Here is an 18,730-nt window from a genome sequence, read left to right as displayed (position 1 = left end):
TATTAATGTCAGGGTTTTCCGATTTTCACCGCAACTTCCGCCCCTTTCCGTCTTTCATTATTATTATTATTATTATTATTATTATTATTATTATCGTTTATCACAGTTGTTTGTTTTTATTTTTTTCGTTTTCTTTGTTCTTTCGTGTCTTTTGTCCTTTTGTTTCTTTGTTTTATGTCTTAACTCATCCTGTGTGGATTAAAGCGTTTTTCTGACCTTTTATTTCTTTGCAGTTAGTGTCTCTCTCTCTCTCTCTCTCTCTCTCTCTCTCTCTCTCTCTCTCTCTCTCTCTCTCTCTCTCTCTCAGTATTTCACATTTAATATCTCCCCCTCATTTTTATTTTTCCTTTCTCTTCCATTTTATCCAGTGTTCATATTCTCTTTTTCAGTAACATTCCAGTTTTTATCTTTTTTTCCCTTCTTGCATTTGTCATCTTCCTCTTCCACCTCTTCCTCATTCTTGTCCCACATTTCGTCAACAACAACTATAATTTTTTCATTGAAGTATCTGGTTTTATTTCATCGATTCAATAGGAGTTCATTCCCTTTATACAATGAATTATAAAGAGAGAGAGAGAGAGAGAGAGAGAGAGAGAGAGAGAGAGAGAGAGAGAGAGAGAGAGAGAGAGGTTGGAATGAAAAAATGAAAGACGACTGGTGTTGGCGGATGGGGTGGAGAGAGAGAGGCAGTTTCGACATTTTCTCCCCCTTAAAAGGAAGGAAAATCTGGAGATGGCGACGGGCGGCTGTAGAAAACACGACTGACCTCCTATCATCATCCTGATCTTGACCTCGCCCTTGACCTTTCAGCAGCGGGTTTATTGATGTTCCGTGGGTGAATATGACACGAGGCTGAGAAAATGACAGGAAAGGGTGACGGAAAAGAGCCGGGAATGGTGACGATAACAAGAGGATGATTGCCATTAACCCATTCAATATTGGTACACATTTTTACCTTGAGATTTGTGTATGATTAGACCAATTTAGTGACATTAGCTAGAGTCTATGGAGGTCAGAAGATTAATGGCCACAGTCTTCACTATTTTAATCCCCCACTTACATTTCTGAAGTTGTATAAAATCATCAAATAGTAAACACAATGAATACGTAAACGTGCCGTAGTACTCAAGGGGTTAACAGGAGTCCATAAAAACAAGTGAACTAAGGATACACCGAGCGAACCGGAGAGTTAAGATAAGAATATGTGTGTAGCGGAGAAAGCAACACTAAGAAATGAAAGTAAAGAAATATAAACACGCAGATGATAGTGATAATGATGTTGATGAAAAGGAAATGGAGAAGAAACACAAAGAACAAAAACAACATACATATTAACCATAATGATTGGCTTTACTAGTGTTGCTGTTATAAATTACACAGTTTACTATGAAAAGAGACAAGACACATGATAATAAAGAAAATAAAAAAAAAAAAAAAGTCGATTAGAAAGATTACTAGAAATTCTCGCTTGAAAAACTATTCGTGAACTGGCATCTAAGTGGGCCTTTCTGTCAAGTAGTTTTTGTTGCCCTTCGCAAGATTTCCCATTACATAAAAAAGAAAAATTCCTTCCATCAATGGCAGTTTTATTGGCAAGACAGGCAGCTTACCATATCGCCGGAGAGGAAGAGATGAGAAGGAGACGCTGTGCTGGATGACATGGCAACGCAACACAACATAACAACAGAGAAGACGCCTGTTGTGCAAGGACTTTTGACGCGACCACCATTACATTCATCCAATTTAGTCTCCTCATCAACAACTCTCTCTCTCTCTCTCTCTCTCTCTCTCTCTCTCTCTCTCTCTCTCTCGCTCGCTCTGTGTGTGTGTGTGTGTGTGTGTGTGTGTGTGTGTGTGTGTGTGTGTGTGTGTGTGTGTGTGTGTGTGTGTGTGTGTGTGTGTGTGTGTGTGTGTGTGTGGGTAAATTCCCAGCGCCTTTCTTCCGTCTCCTATGCTCTAATAGGATGTAATTTCACCCTGTTTGATAATTCACTGACTGAAGAAGCACGAAATTGCCCACTGAACTTTTTCGTGCTCTTTTAAAGACAGCTAACTTCACAACAAAACTACATGTGTGTTATCCAGACGATGACCTATAGAAAAATCGTCACACACACACACACACACACACACACACACACGCCCGGTAGCTCAGTGGTTAGAGCGCTGGCTTCACAAGCCAGAGGACCGGAGTTCGATTCCCCGGCCGGGTGGAGATATTTGGGTGTGTCTCCTTTCACGTGTAGCCCCTGTTTACCTAGCAGTGAGTAGGTACGGGATGTAAATCGAGGAGTTGTGACCTTGTTGTTCCGGTGTGTGGTGTGTGCCTGGTCTCAGGCCTATCCGAAGATCGGAAATAATGAGCTCTGAGCTCGTTCCGTAGGGTAACGTTTGGCTGTCTCGTCAGAGACTGCAGCAGATCAAACAGTGAACACACACAAGTATTGGCTCTTCTATGGTGTTTCCTCTACAAGCATTCATAAACACGAACAAATGGATTCCGATGGCTGTGGTTTGCGGCGATAGGTGAACGGCAGGAAGGCTTTGGCACACAAGATAACTACACCGTAGATAAGCCGTCCTCATACACTTCCGCTCTTCCCCAACACACACACACACACACACACACACACACACACACACACACACACAGACAGACAATTCCCTACCGCTCCATTACGCCGTGTCTCATTGTATCCCACAGTCAAAGGGAGAGTACACCTGTTCGTTTAGGCTTCTGAGGCCACGCACGTTACATTCTCCTCCCCGTGCCAACTAGGAATTCACACAACACACGTAACAGACGCGAGAGAAAAGAAAAATAATACGAAGGGAGAGAAAAAGAATATGTATACACCAGCCAGACCTGACGGAGGCATCGCGGGAAGAACTGACATCCAATAACAGAAACATGATATCAAAAGATTCTTGTGAGCACTCAAGACACACAAACGAGAGAGAAGGAATGGCGGAATGAGATGCAGAAGGAGAGGAAACGCGAGTTGTGGAGAAAGAAAGAGCAGAGAGAGAGAGAGAGAGAGAGAGAGAGAGAGAGAGAGAGAGAGAGAGAGAGAGAGAGAGAGAGAGAGAGAGAGAGAGAGAGAGAGAGAGAGACAAAGTAGCGCTTTGTCTGTGGAAATTCTTCAAATATTTATTTCTCACATGTGTTTATGTACTGAGAGTTATTATTATCGTCACTATCACTCATATTGTTGCTATTGTTGTTGTTATCATTATCAAAAAAAACTATCACTATTACTTATCACTACCATTATTATTATTCTTACTTCAGTTTCCACTATCATTACAACAACAACAATAACAACAACAACGTATTATTTCTACAAACTCACCACCACCAACACTGCAGCTCAGTTTAATATTACACAACATTAACAAGTCACCAAACCAATTTCCTCAGATTACAAAAGCTTTTCATCGTCTTCATTTGCCTCCAATACTCTTCTTCCTCTTTCCCTCTCTTGTCTATAGGCTCTCCTCTTCCTCTTACTTCACATCTGCCATTCACCACTTCCCCATCCTTTTTTTGCCTTCCTTTGAGTGTCCTCCTCCTGTTTCCTTCATTCTTCGCCTCCCCTTTCCCTCTAGTCTGCTCTCTCGCCTTCCCTGCTCCCCCTCTGCACTCTAAAGCCCCTTCTCACCCTCTTCGCTTGCCCAATTCGCAGCAAAAATCCCAAGCACTCTCATGGAAAAAAAAAGATTCGAGGTAGTTTGTTTCTTATTTTTTTTTTTTTATGGAGGGGCAGTGTTTGGAATTGAACTGAAAAAAAAAGTTAAATTCCATGACAATACAGTATGAGTAAGGGAGTGATACTTTTTTCACAGTTTTTTTTTTTCTCTCTCTTCTCCGTGTACCTTCTGCCCTAAGTTCTAATTTCTTTTACATCCATCCAAGCTAAAAACATCGATATGTGGTTTTAAAACTTCTGCGCCTTCGTCAAATATTTACACGCCATCGCTGCAGCGAGGAATTGAAATTACACATGCATGTCTTGGCATCTGTCATGCAGGTAGGAATAATTAGGTGGCTTTCTTTTTTTTACGGGGCGGAGAAGCGTTGGTTTTGGTTTCAACTTATAAAACTCGCTTTCTACAAAACACTCACAAAAATGTTTGATATACAAAACAAAGGGGGCCATAACAATCATGTATGACAAGGTTTATTAGAAAAAAATACATAAGATATCATAAATATCTAGCGATGGAATGAATAACTGAGCAAACCAGAAGCAGCACCGGATATTTGGTGATCTTGGTTACTCAATTATTCACGCCCAACTTTTTGGCAGGTGATGCAGACACTATACTAATAGGCGTTGTAACCAAGAAAATAATAAATAAATACATCCTGATTTTAGTAATGAATCCTTTACGGTAGAACTTTTCGCTATCTATTTACTGAAAATATTTGAACTAAACTAAACCACGCCATTCCTTGTCCGTGAAGACCTCGCAATAAATAACAACACACACACACACACACACACACACACACACACACACACACACACACACACACACACACACAACAAGGTGGGCGTATCTCCAATAATAATTCAGAACACATACTTGTAACTTTTCTGTGGCATTCCATCTGCAGTGCCAGGAAAAAGAAAACAAAAAGATAGTGAAGATGAAGGGTCTCTTAAAAATGGAACGTCACTACTACTACTAATACTATTATTATTATTACTACTACTACTACTGCCACCATTAGTTCTACTATTACTACTGCTATCACTACTCACACTACTAATACTATTACCACTACTACTATTACTACCAGAGCTAACACCACAACCACCACCACCACCACCACCACCACCACTACTACTACTACTACTACTACTACTACTACTACTACTACCACCACCACCACCACTACTACTATTACTACTACTACTACTACTACTACCATCGTCCTACATGTAGTTAGGTGATTATTTAGAAAACTTATCACAAAACTTTTACAAGGGAGAGCCATCCTACAGTGCTCCCGATAGCTCTTCCTTTAGTTCGTTTATTGTATTTATAGAGACCTAAAAAAATAGAATCTCCGCAAATAAAATAAAAAAAATCCTAGGTGGAAGGTTACGATCAATGCCGGAATAGCGTAACACCACAACGAGTGTTCTAAATGTTACTGTAATCATTTATACAACAGCAGATCCCACCGAAGAGAATTAGATACTTTTACTTCCGCGACACCAAAAAAGGTCAATATCGAGCACCAGGTCATAACATCACAAGGGGAAGAGGGCGGCTGTACTCTAAATTAACACAGCAGTCACGGTGAAATAACCTTTTCTGGACCACAAAATAAACCAACAAAAAATCGGTACTAAGAAGTGTTTAGGATATCTCTCTCTCTCTCTCTCTCTCTCTCTCTCTGCGGAACCTAAAGGATAATACTACAAGGCAAATCTTTCTCGTACACATACTCTGGAGCACTAATCATCTCTACAGGTTTGAAAATAGTTAGTGCGGTTTGATAGTAAGGCAAGGTTCCTCAAGGGGTGGGTTGCTGAGTAATACAAGGCAGACATACATTACTGAACATGGCGAGAGAGAGAGAGAGAGAGAGAGAGAGAGAGAGAGAGAGAGAGAGAGAGAGAGAGAGAGAGAGAGAGAGAGAGAGAGAGAGAGAGAGAGAGAGAGAGAGAGAGAGAGAGAGAGAGAGAGAGAGAGAGAGAGAGAGAGAGAGAGATCCACTTCGTATAAAAATAGGAAGAAAAAAAACGAAATAAAAAACAATATTACTGTGTGTGTGTGTGTGTGTGTGTGTGTGTGTGTGTGTGTGTGTGTGTGTGTGTGTGTGTGTGTGTGTGTATATGAGCCTCCCACCGCAAGTTCCCCCAGCACGATATCTAGTGGATCAGACACCCGGAGCAGCACAAAGCGCCTTGAGATCGTTACACCAAGGAACACCGAGAGAGGATAATGTGAAGGATTAGGTGGATAAGGAGCGTCTGAGGGCAGCGAGCGGGCGAGGGGCGCTGAACATCCTACCTCCTCTTAGCAAAACAAATTGTCTTAATGCCGGGTACTTTTTTCTTATTAGTGCGAAATAACCAGAGAGGCAAAGTAAATAAGGAAGGAAGATGAAGCAAGAGCAAGAGTAAGAGCAAGAGCGAGAGAGAGAGAGAGAGAGAGAGAGAGAGAGAGAGAAAGGTGTCTAATGTACGTATGGGCTCAATATATAACGACTATACAATTGCACACCTGTAATATATGAGGTGATAAGAAGGCAGGTATAAAGGCCGAAGCTCAAATAACACATGAAGCACAAGTCCAAAGTCTCGACAAAGAATTACAAGAACGATGACGGAGAATTTATGTGCGCAGGGAAGGGAAGGAAGGAAGGAAAGGAAGAAAGAAAGAAAGAAAGAAAGAAAGAAAGAAAGAAGGAAGGAAGGAAGGAAGGAAGGAAGGAAGGAAGGAAACACAGCAAGAAGGAAGGGAGGAAGGGAGGAAAGGAAAACGAATGAGGAGAATGCAAGGTGATACAATAATAAAAGACAGTAAGGGGACGAGGAGGGGCGTGAACTGAGATTGAGAAAAGCGTGTGAAAAGCGGGGAGGGGGAGAAACACGGGTAAAAGTAAACTGCATTCTCTGTAGTTTGTGAGATCGAGAGCGAGAGAGAGAGAGAGAGAGAGAGAGAGAGAGAGAGAGAGAGAGAGAGAGAGAGAGAGAGACACACACTAACACAATGCAACTCTTCCCTCCCCTTCTTCTTTTTTTTTCTTTTTTAAGGGAACTGAGCAGGATAGTAAGGACGAAGGCTTATCCCCACCCACCACCTCTCTTACCGCCACGGTCAAGCAGGAAGAAATGGACCATGCAGTTCGAGAAAAGTCCATGATAATTCTAGTAGGAACGAGACGAGAAATACACTGTTGTCATCTTTTGTTTGGTGCTAGGCTACGCGTGCCAATCTCAGAAAAAGAGGAAAGTAACAAGGAATACAAAAGGAATACAAAGGAAAGCCAAACAGCAACAGACTTCTTGGTCCTTTCGGGGCTGTTTGGTAATTACTTCCAACTACCTACAGAGAGGAGGAGGAGGAGGAGGAGGACGAAGAGGAAGAGGAAGAGGAGAGGGAGAGGGAGAGGAAGAGGAGGAGGAGGAGGAGGAGGAGGAGGAGGAGGAGGAAGAGGAAGAGGAAGAGGAAGAGGAAGAAGAAGAAGAAGAAGAAGAAGAAGAAGAAGAAGAAGAAGAAGATGATGATGATGATGATGATGAAGAAGACGTAGAAAAAGGAAGAGAAGAAGAAGGAGAGGAGGAAGAGGAGGAGGAGGAGGAGGAGGAGGAGGAGGAGGAGGAGGAGGAGGAGGAGGAGGAAGAGGAGGAGGAAGAGAAGAAGAAGAAGAAGAAGAAGGAGGAGGAGGAGGAAGAGGAGGAGAAGTAGAAGGAGGAGAAGAAAAGGAGGAGGAGAAGGAGAAGGAGAAGGAGAAGAAGGAGGAGGAAGCAGCAGCAGCAGCAGCAGCATTGCACTTAGTCTCTTCCTCATTAAGGTCTCAAAGAACTCCATTTTACTAAGTATCTGGACCTAATTAATTCCGAGGATCAAGCAGGTTCCGCAGACTTGGCTAGGTAAGCTGGGTGGCTCTGAGCTCAACGCTGTTTGGTTGTAGGTTGCTGCTGTGGTGGTGGTGGTGGTGGTGCTGGTACTGAGTGAGTGTGTAGTGGTGGTGATGATGGTGGGTATATTTCTGCCTGGGGCTAATCAGTTCTCTTACTGCGGGGGTACGGGGAAGGGGAGGGGATGTGATAGTGGTAGTACTGGCGCTGACAGGGGCTAATAGGGATGTGTTGGAATGAGTGAAGCTGAAAATAAGCTGAAGGTGAGGTGACGCATAAGTAGTGTAGGCTTCGATTTTGGTGACGCTTGGGCCTATATTCTGCTGAAACACTTCCTTGCCGCACCTTCACTTTTTTCCAAAGGGTTCTATAGTTGAGGTGACACTTTTTTTTTTAAGGATGTTCTGTGATTCTAGTGAAATGTTAACAAGTTTTCAACATTATCAACAGGAAAAATACTCTTTAGAACTCGGCTAATCGTCTCTGTAGTCTTTGAAAATGGTCACGGTGAGGGAAGGAAGCGTTTCTGAATATAGCGCTTGCAGTTATACAATAACACTGCATCCACTTCCTCTCTGTTTTGCGCTCAATTTTTAGTATGTTGGTGTGCTGGCAGTCTAATGGTTGTCTAATGTTGTGTGGCGGTGGCATAGTGGATAAGGTGGCGAGCGTGGGATCGGGCATAAGTCCACGCATAGGTTCAAATCTCACCACGTACCACCTTGATACTTTACTATTTGTCGAGTGGAGAAAAAAGAAAAGAAAAAAAAAAAGCCGGCATTGGAGAGAGGTTGAGGGGAAACAATATATCCATCCACAGTTATATTTTGCAAGGACACAGTCAGCAGGTCAGAGAGGTTAAGACTGAGAGGCACAAACTAAGTACAGTGGAAGTTAACGCAGAGGGGTAAAGTGAGAGGTAGGAACACAAATTGGGGCAAGATACGGAAAGTTGAGGCAAGGTACGGAAAAAAGTACCTTGCCTCTTCTTGTGTTTGCCTACCACTCACTTCACACACTGGTCTTCATTTATACATCTTGAGTGTAGAAGGTTACTGGTGCTCGATTTCTGGCCAGTACTAGTTGAGGACTAAGATACTGACTTGTACAGGTCTAATTAGCCCCCTTCTGTACCATGCCGCGTTTTCATATTCATTCTAGTTACTATTTAGCGATTTTATACAGCTTCAGAAACTCATGTGCAGGATTAAAATAGTGAAGACTGTGGCCATAATCTTCTGACTTACATAGACTCTTCGTAATGTAAATAAAATGATCTAATCGTACAGAAATCTCAAGATAAAAGTGTGTCCCAGCACTGAAGGGGTTAATAGCATCTACGAGGCTTACGGAGGACTGCGTGAGAATGAGTGGGCGTTGCTCAGTGTGGAAGGATCGGCTGGACGTGGCCGACTGACTGACTGACTGGCTGGTTGGCTCCTGAGAAAAACTCTATCTATATTGACTCGGATTAATATAAATTAATATAATGCCTAGAGCTCAAAGATCATGAAAATTTCGCATAGAAAAGTCCTAATTAAACTGAGAATCACAATACGGTGTGTGTGTGTGTGTGTGTGTGTGTGTGTGTGTGTGTGTGTGTGTGTGTGTGTGTGTGTGTGTGTGTGTGTGTGTGTGTGTGTGTGTGTGTGGATAGTGGAAGCAACCCCACTTAAGGCAAAGTAAAGGAGGCTGTTAAGTTAATGCAATACTTAATGAAGCTCTGCTGCTCTTCCTCTCATCCTCCCAGGACCACTTGCTTCCTTATACACACACACACACACACACACACACACACACACACACACACACACACACACACACACACACACACACACACGCCTCTTGCTAATCCTTAACTTTTTTCATCAACCTGGTATTAACAGTAAGATCGTTTAGGCGGGGCGGGTCGGGGCCGCGCAGTACATACGCGCCCCTAGAGTGCCAAGTTTTAATTAAATAAGCCCGGTAGTGGAGCGTCGATGGGAGCGCAGAGAAAAGAATGTAAAAGTAGGTTTCTTTTTGTTATTTCGTGTTTGTTATCTCTTCTTTCTCCGAGGCTGATGGCAAGTATTTGGTTCCTGGAGCCTCGTCTTGACGGAACCACTGGGCATAATAGCGGGAGAGCGATGGTGTGACGTGCGGTCCTCCCCTTCGCGAGTCCCTAAGTACTTGGATGAGGACAAGGACGAAGGCCAAGAAAAAAGGGACGAGGAAAACAAAGAGATAAAAAAAAAAAAAAAAAAAAAACAAGGGTAAAGACTATGAGAAGAAAAAGAGAAGAGGATAAAAAAAAATAACCTCATCTGTGAGTGGGGAAAGAGCTGGAGAAAAAAGGAATTTGAGGTATAGAACAGTTAAAGAAGGGGCAAAAATGTAATTGGGTTGTAAAACTGAGGGAAAAAAATGTAAGACGAAAAGTTATAGAGTTAGTGAGCGGAAAAGAAAAAAAAGAAAGAAAAAAGCAGGGCAGGAGATGACATCGAGTGTGTGTAAGGAAAACATTCACCAATGAAGCCCATCGGTGGGAAATAAAAACCCACAAGAAGAGGATGGCGGGAACTTAGCAGCGAGTGTGGTGAGAGAGAGACCGAGGGGAGCCATGGAGGGGCGTGGTCCAGCACACAGGAGAGCCACCCACCTCTTTACAGTCCACCCACCCTGCCCCACCTCTCCACTACTCCACCTTATTACCACCTCGCATTCATCTGATCTACCACCTTCTTTACCACCCCTCGCCACCCTCATCTCTATCCACCTTACTCCACCTCTCCATTGCATACTCCTCGGCACCCAACTCTCGCACTCTGAACCTGACCTAACTCGCTCCTCAGTATCCCTTCTTATCCAACTCCAGCCAATGTAATCTCTCTCATCACTCACCGTCTCTCTCTCTCTCTCTCTCTCTCTCTCTCTCTCTCTCTCTCTCTCTCTCTCTCTCTCTCTCTCTCTCTCTCTCTCCTGTTGCTGTTTCTATTCGTATTTCTTCCCTTACCTTCCATTCTCTCCCAATTTCCTCCTCTGCTACTTAACTTAAAAAAAATTTCCCCGCACCCATCGCCATCTCTCTTCCTTCATTACGGCCACGAGCACCTAAGCTTCCCCCCAACGCTCCTCACGGCCTTTCGACGTCTTCATCCTCAGCTCGGGGCGTTCAACTCTCCCTTAACTGAGCTTCTTACGACCACAATCCTTAATGACATCTGAGAAATTACCCCGCTTACCGCCCCGCCGCCGCCACTGCCACCGCCGCCGCTGCCACTATGCCATCAACGGATTTCCACCATTACCACATTCGATAAAACCTCAACCATCACTCTCTTGGTTACTCAACCCCTGCTGCTGCTTCCTCTCTCCTCTCTCCCCTGAAGATCCATTTCCCACCTCCTTTTGTACGAATCGTCTTAATTACATCAACCAAGAATCTCTCCCTCACGGCTGGTGGAGGACAGTCAATTAAGGCGGATAACAGTAATTGCCGACATAACTACACGCCCGAGGGTCACCTGCTCCCCAGGTGGCAGTGGTGTTGATGGGCGGGGAGGGGCGCTTAGCGGAGGAAGGGGAAGGTGACCTCGTGCGTGTGGGCTGAGTCACTGTCGATCCGCCTGTCTGTGCAGCTCACATTCAGACCGCTGCTTGACGCGATGCTCGTTAATATTCGAGGCGTCTAGTAATTCTTGGCGGGACTACCTGTGGACAGAGTAGTGAGGGCGGGCAGAACGGGGAGGGCGGTAGGCTGAGGTGCGGGTCCAGGCGGCGGCGACTAGGAAGGAGGGAGGGGCGTCCCGAGCCTCCTCAGCCAGCGGGATCATTAGCGACTGGAAGGCGGGCCGAGAATTTCAATGGCACCTGGCAGGGATGCATTATTCAGCGGCACTCCTCAGGCACCAACTCCGATTTGATTAAGACTCGGACTTGCGGCCGTGACCGGCAAGGCAATGCAATTTGTAGATTGGGTGGGACCCTGCCAAGTTAGGAGAGGAATCCAGGACCGACGTGGTGCCTTCTCCTGCATGTTAAGTATATAAATGGCCGAGGTGATACAGGGTGGCAGTGACAGACCTTCTCAGCTTGGCCTCACTCCACCAGGTGCTCGGCCACGAGTCATGACGGATACACAGGCCGAGCTGCCGGGCTGGGCCGAGCATGAGTATGGGAGGCGGTGGCAGTGGCACGTGTGTGGCGGGGAGGTGTGGTGAGCCCTTCCCTCGCTCCAGGGTTTGGAAAGAGTCCAGCGAAACGTCCTTGAGACAGCACTCATCGTGCACAGGGCGTCTGCACGAGACTCGCGGAATAACAACCGTGTGTTCTTCAACAACATAAGTGTGAGCAAGCACGCACAGGGGGGAAATAAATCACGAGAAGTATGCAACACAAGGAAAGTTTCCTATGCCAAGACGCGCCAGTCCTCGACGGTCTCTGAAGCACGAGGATGAACGAAGCTTTGTGGTGACAGGACTTAGGCACGGCCGGCAGGTCCCGTGTAGATGGCAGGCCGCGGCGGCAAACATCGCATCCCTTAATGAGGAGGAAGTCGGGACTAGTCTCGCTTCCTTAAGAACATTGCCTCTTCTTCCCTCCCCTCCCGCTCCCTCCCCGGTATCTGTTGTGACGTCAGTCTAAACACGAGACAAAGCGGTCGTCAACAAACCTCTGCAAAGAGCACCCGACAGATCTGTGTGTGCGTATTTTCCGCACTCCGACCACGCGCTAGTACACACACACACACACACACACACACACACACACACACACACACACACACACACACACACACACACACACACACACACACATACATTCTCTCTCTCTCTCTCTCTCTCTCTCTCTCTCTCTCTCTCCCTTCTTCATTTCATTCCTTTATTCCCTTCCACGAAAGAACCATTACCGTTATTCCAAGGCAAGACGTATTCTTCCTTGATATTTCTTACGCTCTTTTTTTCCCTTCACCGGAATACTTCGCAACTCCTCTCCTGCTGCATTCTTCTTCTTAGGTCTATTTGCCCAGCTATCGCCTGTACCCCCTGGGGTTCACGTTATCTACCTGCTGGCGTGTTTAATCCTCCTTCCTAAAGTTTTCCCTCGGCGCCACTATACCAAGCAAAGATTCCTAGCACGCTCTTTACCTACCCTGTATGATATTCTTAATCACCTCTCCTGGGAGCCTATGAGCCTACCTTTCTCTCTCTCTCTCTCTCTCTCTCTCTCTCTCTCTCTCTCTCTCTCTCTCTCTCTCTCTCTCCGCCCTTCCTTACCTTATTCCAAAAACCATTCCCCTTCTCTCCCTCAGCACTAACTAACCCTTTCCTCCAAACATTTCCACCTCCGGCGCCTCTTCCCATGCATACTGATACATCCTTAACCAACCCTTCCTTTCCTCCTTCCCATCCTAACCTCTCTCTCTCTCTCTCTCTCTCTCTCTCTCTCTCTCTCTCTCTCTCTCTCTCTCTCTCTCTCATTTCCCCGATATACATTGCCTATTTCCCTCCCTCCTTCCTTCCTATCCCTCCCTCTATCTCTCCGCCTGGCACCTCCCTCCTCTTTCCTCCCCCAGGCAAACAACACTCCAGCAGGGATTCACCTCGTGTGCAAATATTTACTCCCTTCACCGTGCAGTGTCGAGTGGCTAATGACAGTATGAAAGAGGAGCAAGAAACTTCTCCCAGCCTGCGAGGAGACGACGACGAGGAGGAGGAGGAGGAAAAACAGAAAGGAATGAAAAAAAAAGAAGCGGTAAAAGGAAAAAAAAAGAAAAAGGAGGGGAGGTAGAAAGTCAGTGGCGAAAAGAGACGGAGGTAAACGTAGCATAACGTGAAGAAAGGATGAGAAAAGGAAGAGCAAACAAAGACAAGGAAAGAAAATATGAAGACAAGAAAAATGAGAGGAAAAAATGGACTGTGAAAGGGAGTCAGAAGGGTAGGAACAATGTGAGAGAGAGAGAGAGAGAGAGAGAGAGAGAGAGAGAGAGAGAGAGAGAGAGAGAGAGAGAGAGAGAGAGAGAGAGAGAGAGAGAGAGAGAGAGAGAGAGAGAGAGAGAGAGAGAGAGAGAGAGAGAGAGAGAGCTATATGTAAAAATGAATGAAAAAAAAAACTAAATAAAGCGAAAAATGTGAAACGGAGCAGTAAAGTAAAAGTCACGTCAGAATTAAGCTTAAAAATATTCGCTGACAAATAAAATTGTACGCAAAAAGACATGAAAAAAAAGCAAAAAAGAAAATGGAAGCATAAAGAAAACTGAATTCATGCGGCAAATTAAAATGTTAACCATAAATAATGGAAAAAAAAAATCTCAACCATGAAATAATCTCACATGAGAGAGAGAGAGAGAGAGAGAGAGAGAGAGAGAGAGAGAGAGAGAGAGAGAGAGAGAATCACACTCGTAACTGTGCGGAAAATTATAAATTCTCACAAAACAAAAAAAAAAAAAAAAAAAAAAAAATAAATGAATAAAATCATTACGTCAATTCATTTCCAAAGGTCAGACTTTACGAAGCAGTCCTTTACACCAACCATCAATGAGCTACATCAGGTCACCAAATGAGACCAGCAAAATTTTCAGCATTAACAAATAGTGAAAGAGTGAAACGCAAGTGGAGGGGAACTGCAATGTATCGGAAAACAAAGCCAATGTTTCTTATTTATTTCAGTATTCATATATATATATATATATATATATATATATATATATATATATATATATATATATATATATATATATATATATATATATTTTATTTTTTTTTTTCCAAAGCAAGGGTCATACGGCAATAGATATACCAACAGTTTCCCTCGCTCTCCTCCCACCCCTCGTGCAGTGACATTCGGTAGCGGAAAGACGCAGCAAGCCGGCTGTCAGGGGAGGCTGCTCAATCAGAATTGCTAACTCAGGCCGGAAGGGAAGATGAAGGGACGCACAAGTTGCTCTAGATGCGGGGAATACAAAAAAAACACTCGCGAGACTCATATGAAGTCGTATTATTTGGTTGAACATAAGGAAGATTGTGTGTAGCAACAGGGATCACCAATACAACTCTACAAACCTAATACGAAGAAGAAAATAAATGTAAAAACAAAACCTGCCTTTAGAAATACAATAAAACAAGAGAAAACTATTAACAACAAAAAGGAAATACGAAAAGAGAAAAGAATAAAAACGCAGTTACGTCTACTCACCTACCGAACCACTCACGCCTTAGGCCCCAGAGGGCGTGAGCTGCAGCCTCCACCAGCCTCCTGTCAACAAGCTCGTGAGAAGGCCAGCAACAGCACCTTCTGCCCAGTCTTTCGTGGCCCCGCCGCCGGGCACCTCGACCCTCCTGCCACCACCTGTTGCAAGGGTCCACCTCGGTCCCGCCCGACACACCACATCAATTATTCAGGTGCAGGCAGGGGTCCTAGAACACCTCTCCGCTGCCACTAACCCGTCCCTGAAACTACCATTCCCCTGCCAGCACTCTTTCCTTATACAAGCATCACCTCCCTTCCCAGAATCCATTACTCTGCGCCGCTAACCCTTCCTTAAAAATACCATTCCCTGCCAGGACTTTCTCCCTACTGCAGCAGCACGTCTCCCATGTCAGATACTACTTCTCTGCCAGCACACTTTCCTTACCGTCAGCATTACCATATAGGCACTCTTGCAAGCATTCCCCCTCTGCTAGATTCCATTTCCATGTTAGCACATCTTCCTTCACCACCACCCCTCAGCCCTCACCTTTCCCTGCCTCAACTAAAACCTTTGAATAGTGAACAAAAAAATATGCAAATAAAATAAATAAATAAAATAATAAACATAAATAAAAAAAAGTCTACCTAACAGTTTTCCTACATCATTCTAAAGGTGGTGGATTCACACTGACTGTGGCAACGTAATTAGCAAGAATACTGTTTTCTCTATTTTCCTTCCAACAGACGCAATTTTGTGCTACGCTCTTTTGCATTTCTCTTCCACTAAGACAAGGAAAAAGGATTCGTTAAAATCTTATAATCTTATTCAGTGTGTTTTTGACCTTCGGCAGAATTCTTTTACCAGTGCAGGGGAGGGAGGAGGGAGGGAGTGTCGGAGAGGGTGGGGATGGATTAAGTTTTATGGCACTGCGTAAAATGTTGAGGTCGTCCGGGATCAGCGTTAAAGAGTGTGTCATTCATCTCGGGAGTTGGCACATCCATTTTCACACTTGTCACAGATAACTTTTACACTCATAAAGCAAGATTCAAATACACAACACACACACACACACACACACACACACACACACACACACACACACACACACACATATATATATATATATATATATATATATATATATATATATATATATATATATATATATATATATATATATATATATTTTTTTTTTTTTTTTTTTTTTTTTTTTTATTTATTTATTTTTTTTAAATCTCTCTCTTTCTCTCTCTCTTTCTGGTTTCGCAGCACAACCAAAATTTTCTGGCCACTTGAATAAGAGAAATCTCGAGAGGCTGCATATCGCCGCACCTTCACCAGGGACGTGCCCTCCGCACCACAGGTGTTATTATGACTTCCACGGTACGGCCACTCTGACACCGCAGTTCCCACGCTGGCGGAAAATTGGACTGAGTGCGGGGTGCGACATCTCCCTTAAGACCACTTCCCCTTACTCACCGCCAACGCACGTGAGATCCGGCTTTTACTTTCACTCACAAAAAGAGAATTACCAAATACTTCACATGTTAGAATTTGGCAATAACGATTTGACAGCCTACGTACGTACATACTGTCAAACACGTACACAGCCAACCTCAGAAACACAGTATTCACAACCCACATCCTCTCTCATTGAGTGCAAGCGTGTACTCACCTATTCATCTTTATCAGTATGTCCCCTCTGTTGATGTAGGCCTGAGTGTAGTCCGCCCTCATACTGATGGCCTGTCGGTAGAGGGCGTCGGCCTCCTCCAGGCGGGTTTCATTCCTGGCTATCAGGTTAGCCAGGTTGAGGAACACGTTGAGATGGTTGGGGGCGATGCGGGCCTGATAGCTCTCCCCGGGCTTAGCTTTGGGCAGTAGCGACTTGGCCTGGGGGGAGGGAGAGCAGTGGCAGCAGAGGAAAGACACAGAACACGATAATGATGTTGACGACGACAATGGAAGATGAAAACAAAGCAAGGATCATTATTAGCTTTCCAGTAGAAAAACGTCAAGAGGATAATGAGAAGAAGCGAATGAACTTCATTAGTTTCGTAAAAGGTAAAATCAAAACGGTGATGAAAAGAATGGATAGTTTAGTAGACTAGAGATTGACAGAAAGAAGCATCAGCACCAGACATTTCCTCTTCTCACACGCCAATAATGTCATTCTATATGCATAAAGATGCAATAAGCTTATATAACATACTTTCCTACACAATTCACAGGAAAAACCGAGCTCTATTCATGAACAAAAGCGTAGAAGTTGATTTTCTAGTGAAATAGCGGTTTAGTTCAGAAAGCTGCCTAATGAGAAATGCGCTAATATATATTCAAAGATGTTACGTGAAAAAGTTACGAAAATTCCCTACCAAACTTTGCAAGAATATAATGTCATAACAACCTTCTGCAACTTAACTCCCTTGCGTCCCCTACTTCCCAAAATACACACACACACACACACACACACCTTGAGGTAGGCCTGCTCAGCGTCAGAAAACAGCTTGAGATTGTTGTACGTGCGACCAACGTTGATGTGGGCGCCGATGTCATCCTCCTGAACTGACACCGCCGCCTGGAAGTAGCGTAGAGCCTCAGCGAAGCGGCCTTGGGACTCCAGAGCATGGCCCACGTTATTGAAGAGCTTGGCGTTCCTCTGGTTGACCTGCAATGGTGGCACCGGAAACTCAGATGTATGTAATAGTTGATTGATAAGGCAACTGTCTACCTGTACCCACAATATCAAGGTCTATCAGCGTCGCCTCTTAATATTACAAAAGCAAAAGAAATCAAACCCAAATAATGTTGTTCCAGGTTTACAATTGAACTCGTGAAAAGTGTTAATCCCCAGCTCATGTCTAGCACTTGACTTAACGGATTCCAACGCAGGAAAAGTCATACATGGACACCTAGGAAATGTAAGATAGATAGATAGATAGATAGATAGATAGATAGATAGATAGATAGATAGATAGATAGAGAGAGAGAGAGAGAGAGAGAGAGAGAGAGAGAGAGAGAGAGAGAGAGAGAGAGAGAGAGAGAGAGAGAGAGAGAGAGAGAGAGATGCATACCTACATACTTCGAGAAAGAGGTATTATAACAGAGGAGCGACATATTTCTTTAGTTCCCCCTCTTCATTCCTGCTCGAGAATGAGATAATGAGCAGAAAAGGGAAGAGGGTTGAGAGGGAGATAGAAAGCTAACGGTGGTAATTGGTTGCTGGCTTCGAACACACACACACACACACACACACACACACACACACACACACACACACACACACACACACACACACACACACACACACACAGGGATTATTCAGCAAGTTAGTCCAGTTTTCACGTGAACTTAGCACGATCAGCACAAGGAGTCCAAGGTTTTTCGTACTTTTTCCCTCTCTATCGTTACTCTCCTCCGCACTATTAAGGAATATTAAGTAATTACCGGCGATAACGTTGAAATTCATGTTTATTTCCTTCACGCAACGCCTTCCTAAATTCTCTCGGTCGTGTTGCCAAGCGCGTTTCTCTCTCTCTCTCTCTCTCTCTCTCTCTCTCTCTCTCTCTCTCTCTCTCTCTCTCTCTCTCTCTCTCTACTGCTGCATAATGTTAAGGATAACCTTTTTTCTTTCTACCTTAAAAAGACGTTTATTTAACACTTTTTTTCTTTCTCTAACTTCCCTCCACCAAAAAAAAAAAAAAAAAACTTCCCTGATTCATTTTCATTCCGAAAGTTATATATTCTGACGAGTTTCTTTTTTTCTCTTTTAATAATTGATTCATGTCGTTCTGGAGCTTTCGTTTTTCTTCAACTGGTTTATAGATTGTGTTTGATTGCCAAGTGCTGACGAATGTTGTCATGGTTAACGTCGAGTATTTAATCTTTAACCCCTTCAATACTTGGACACATTTTTTACCTTAAGATTTGTGTACGATTAGAGCATTTTATTGAC

At 44.0% G+C, this 18,730-nt stretch overlaps 1 protein-coding gene across 2 annotated transcripts in view; it reads right to left on the bottom strand.

Moving 5' to 3' along the window:
- LOC123505070 (protein O-mannosyl-transferase Tmtc3-like) overlaps window positions 1-18,730 on the bottom strand; it is a 1,048,098-nt gene that overhangs the window by 20,177 nt on the left and 1,009,191 nt on the right. For both annotated transcript variants that reach the window (XM_045256101.1, XM_045256102.1), the window contains 2 exons: window positions 17,249-17,443; window positions 16,451-16,668 (listed from right to left, as the gene is read on the bottom strand). In XM_045256101.1, coding sequence (XP_045112036.1) covers window positions 16,451-16,668; window positions 17,249-17,443 — 413 coding nt within the window. The remainder of the gene's footprint in view (window positions 1-16,450; window positions 16,669-17,248; window positions 17,444-18,730) is intronic.

Source organism: Portunus trituberculatus, chromosome 17 (genome assembly GCF_017591435.1).
Source record: "Portunus trituberculatus isolate SZX2019 chromosome 17, ASM1759143v1, whole genome shotgun sequence".
Lineage (NCBI taxonomy): Eukaryota > Metazoa > Arthropoda > Malacostraca > Decapoda > Portunidae > Portunus > Portunus trituberculatus.
The sequence above is the reverse complement of the archived record's forward strand: the minus strand, read 5'-3'. Positions and strand labels throughout refer to the sequence as shown.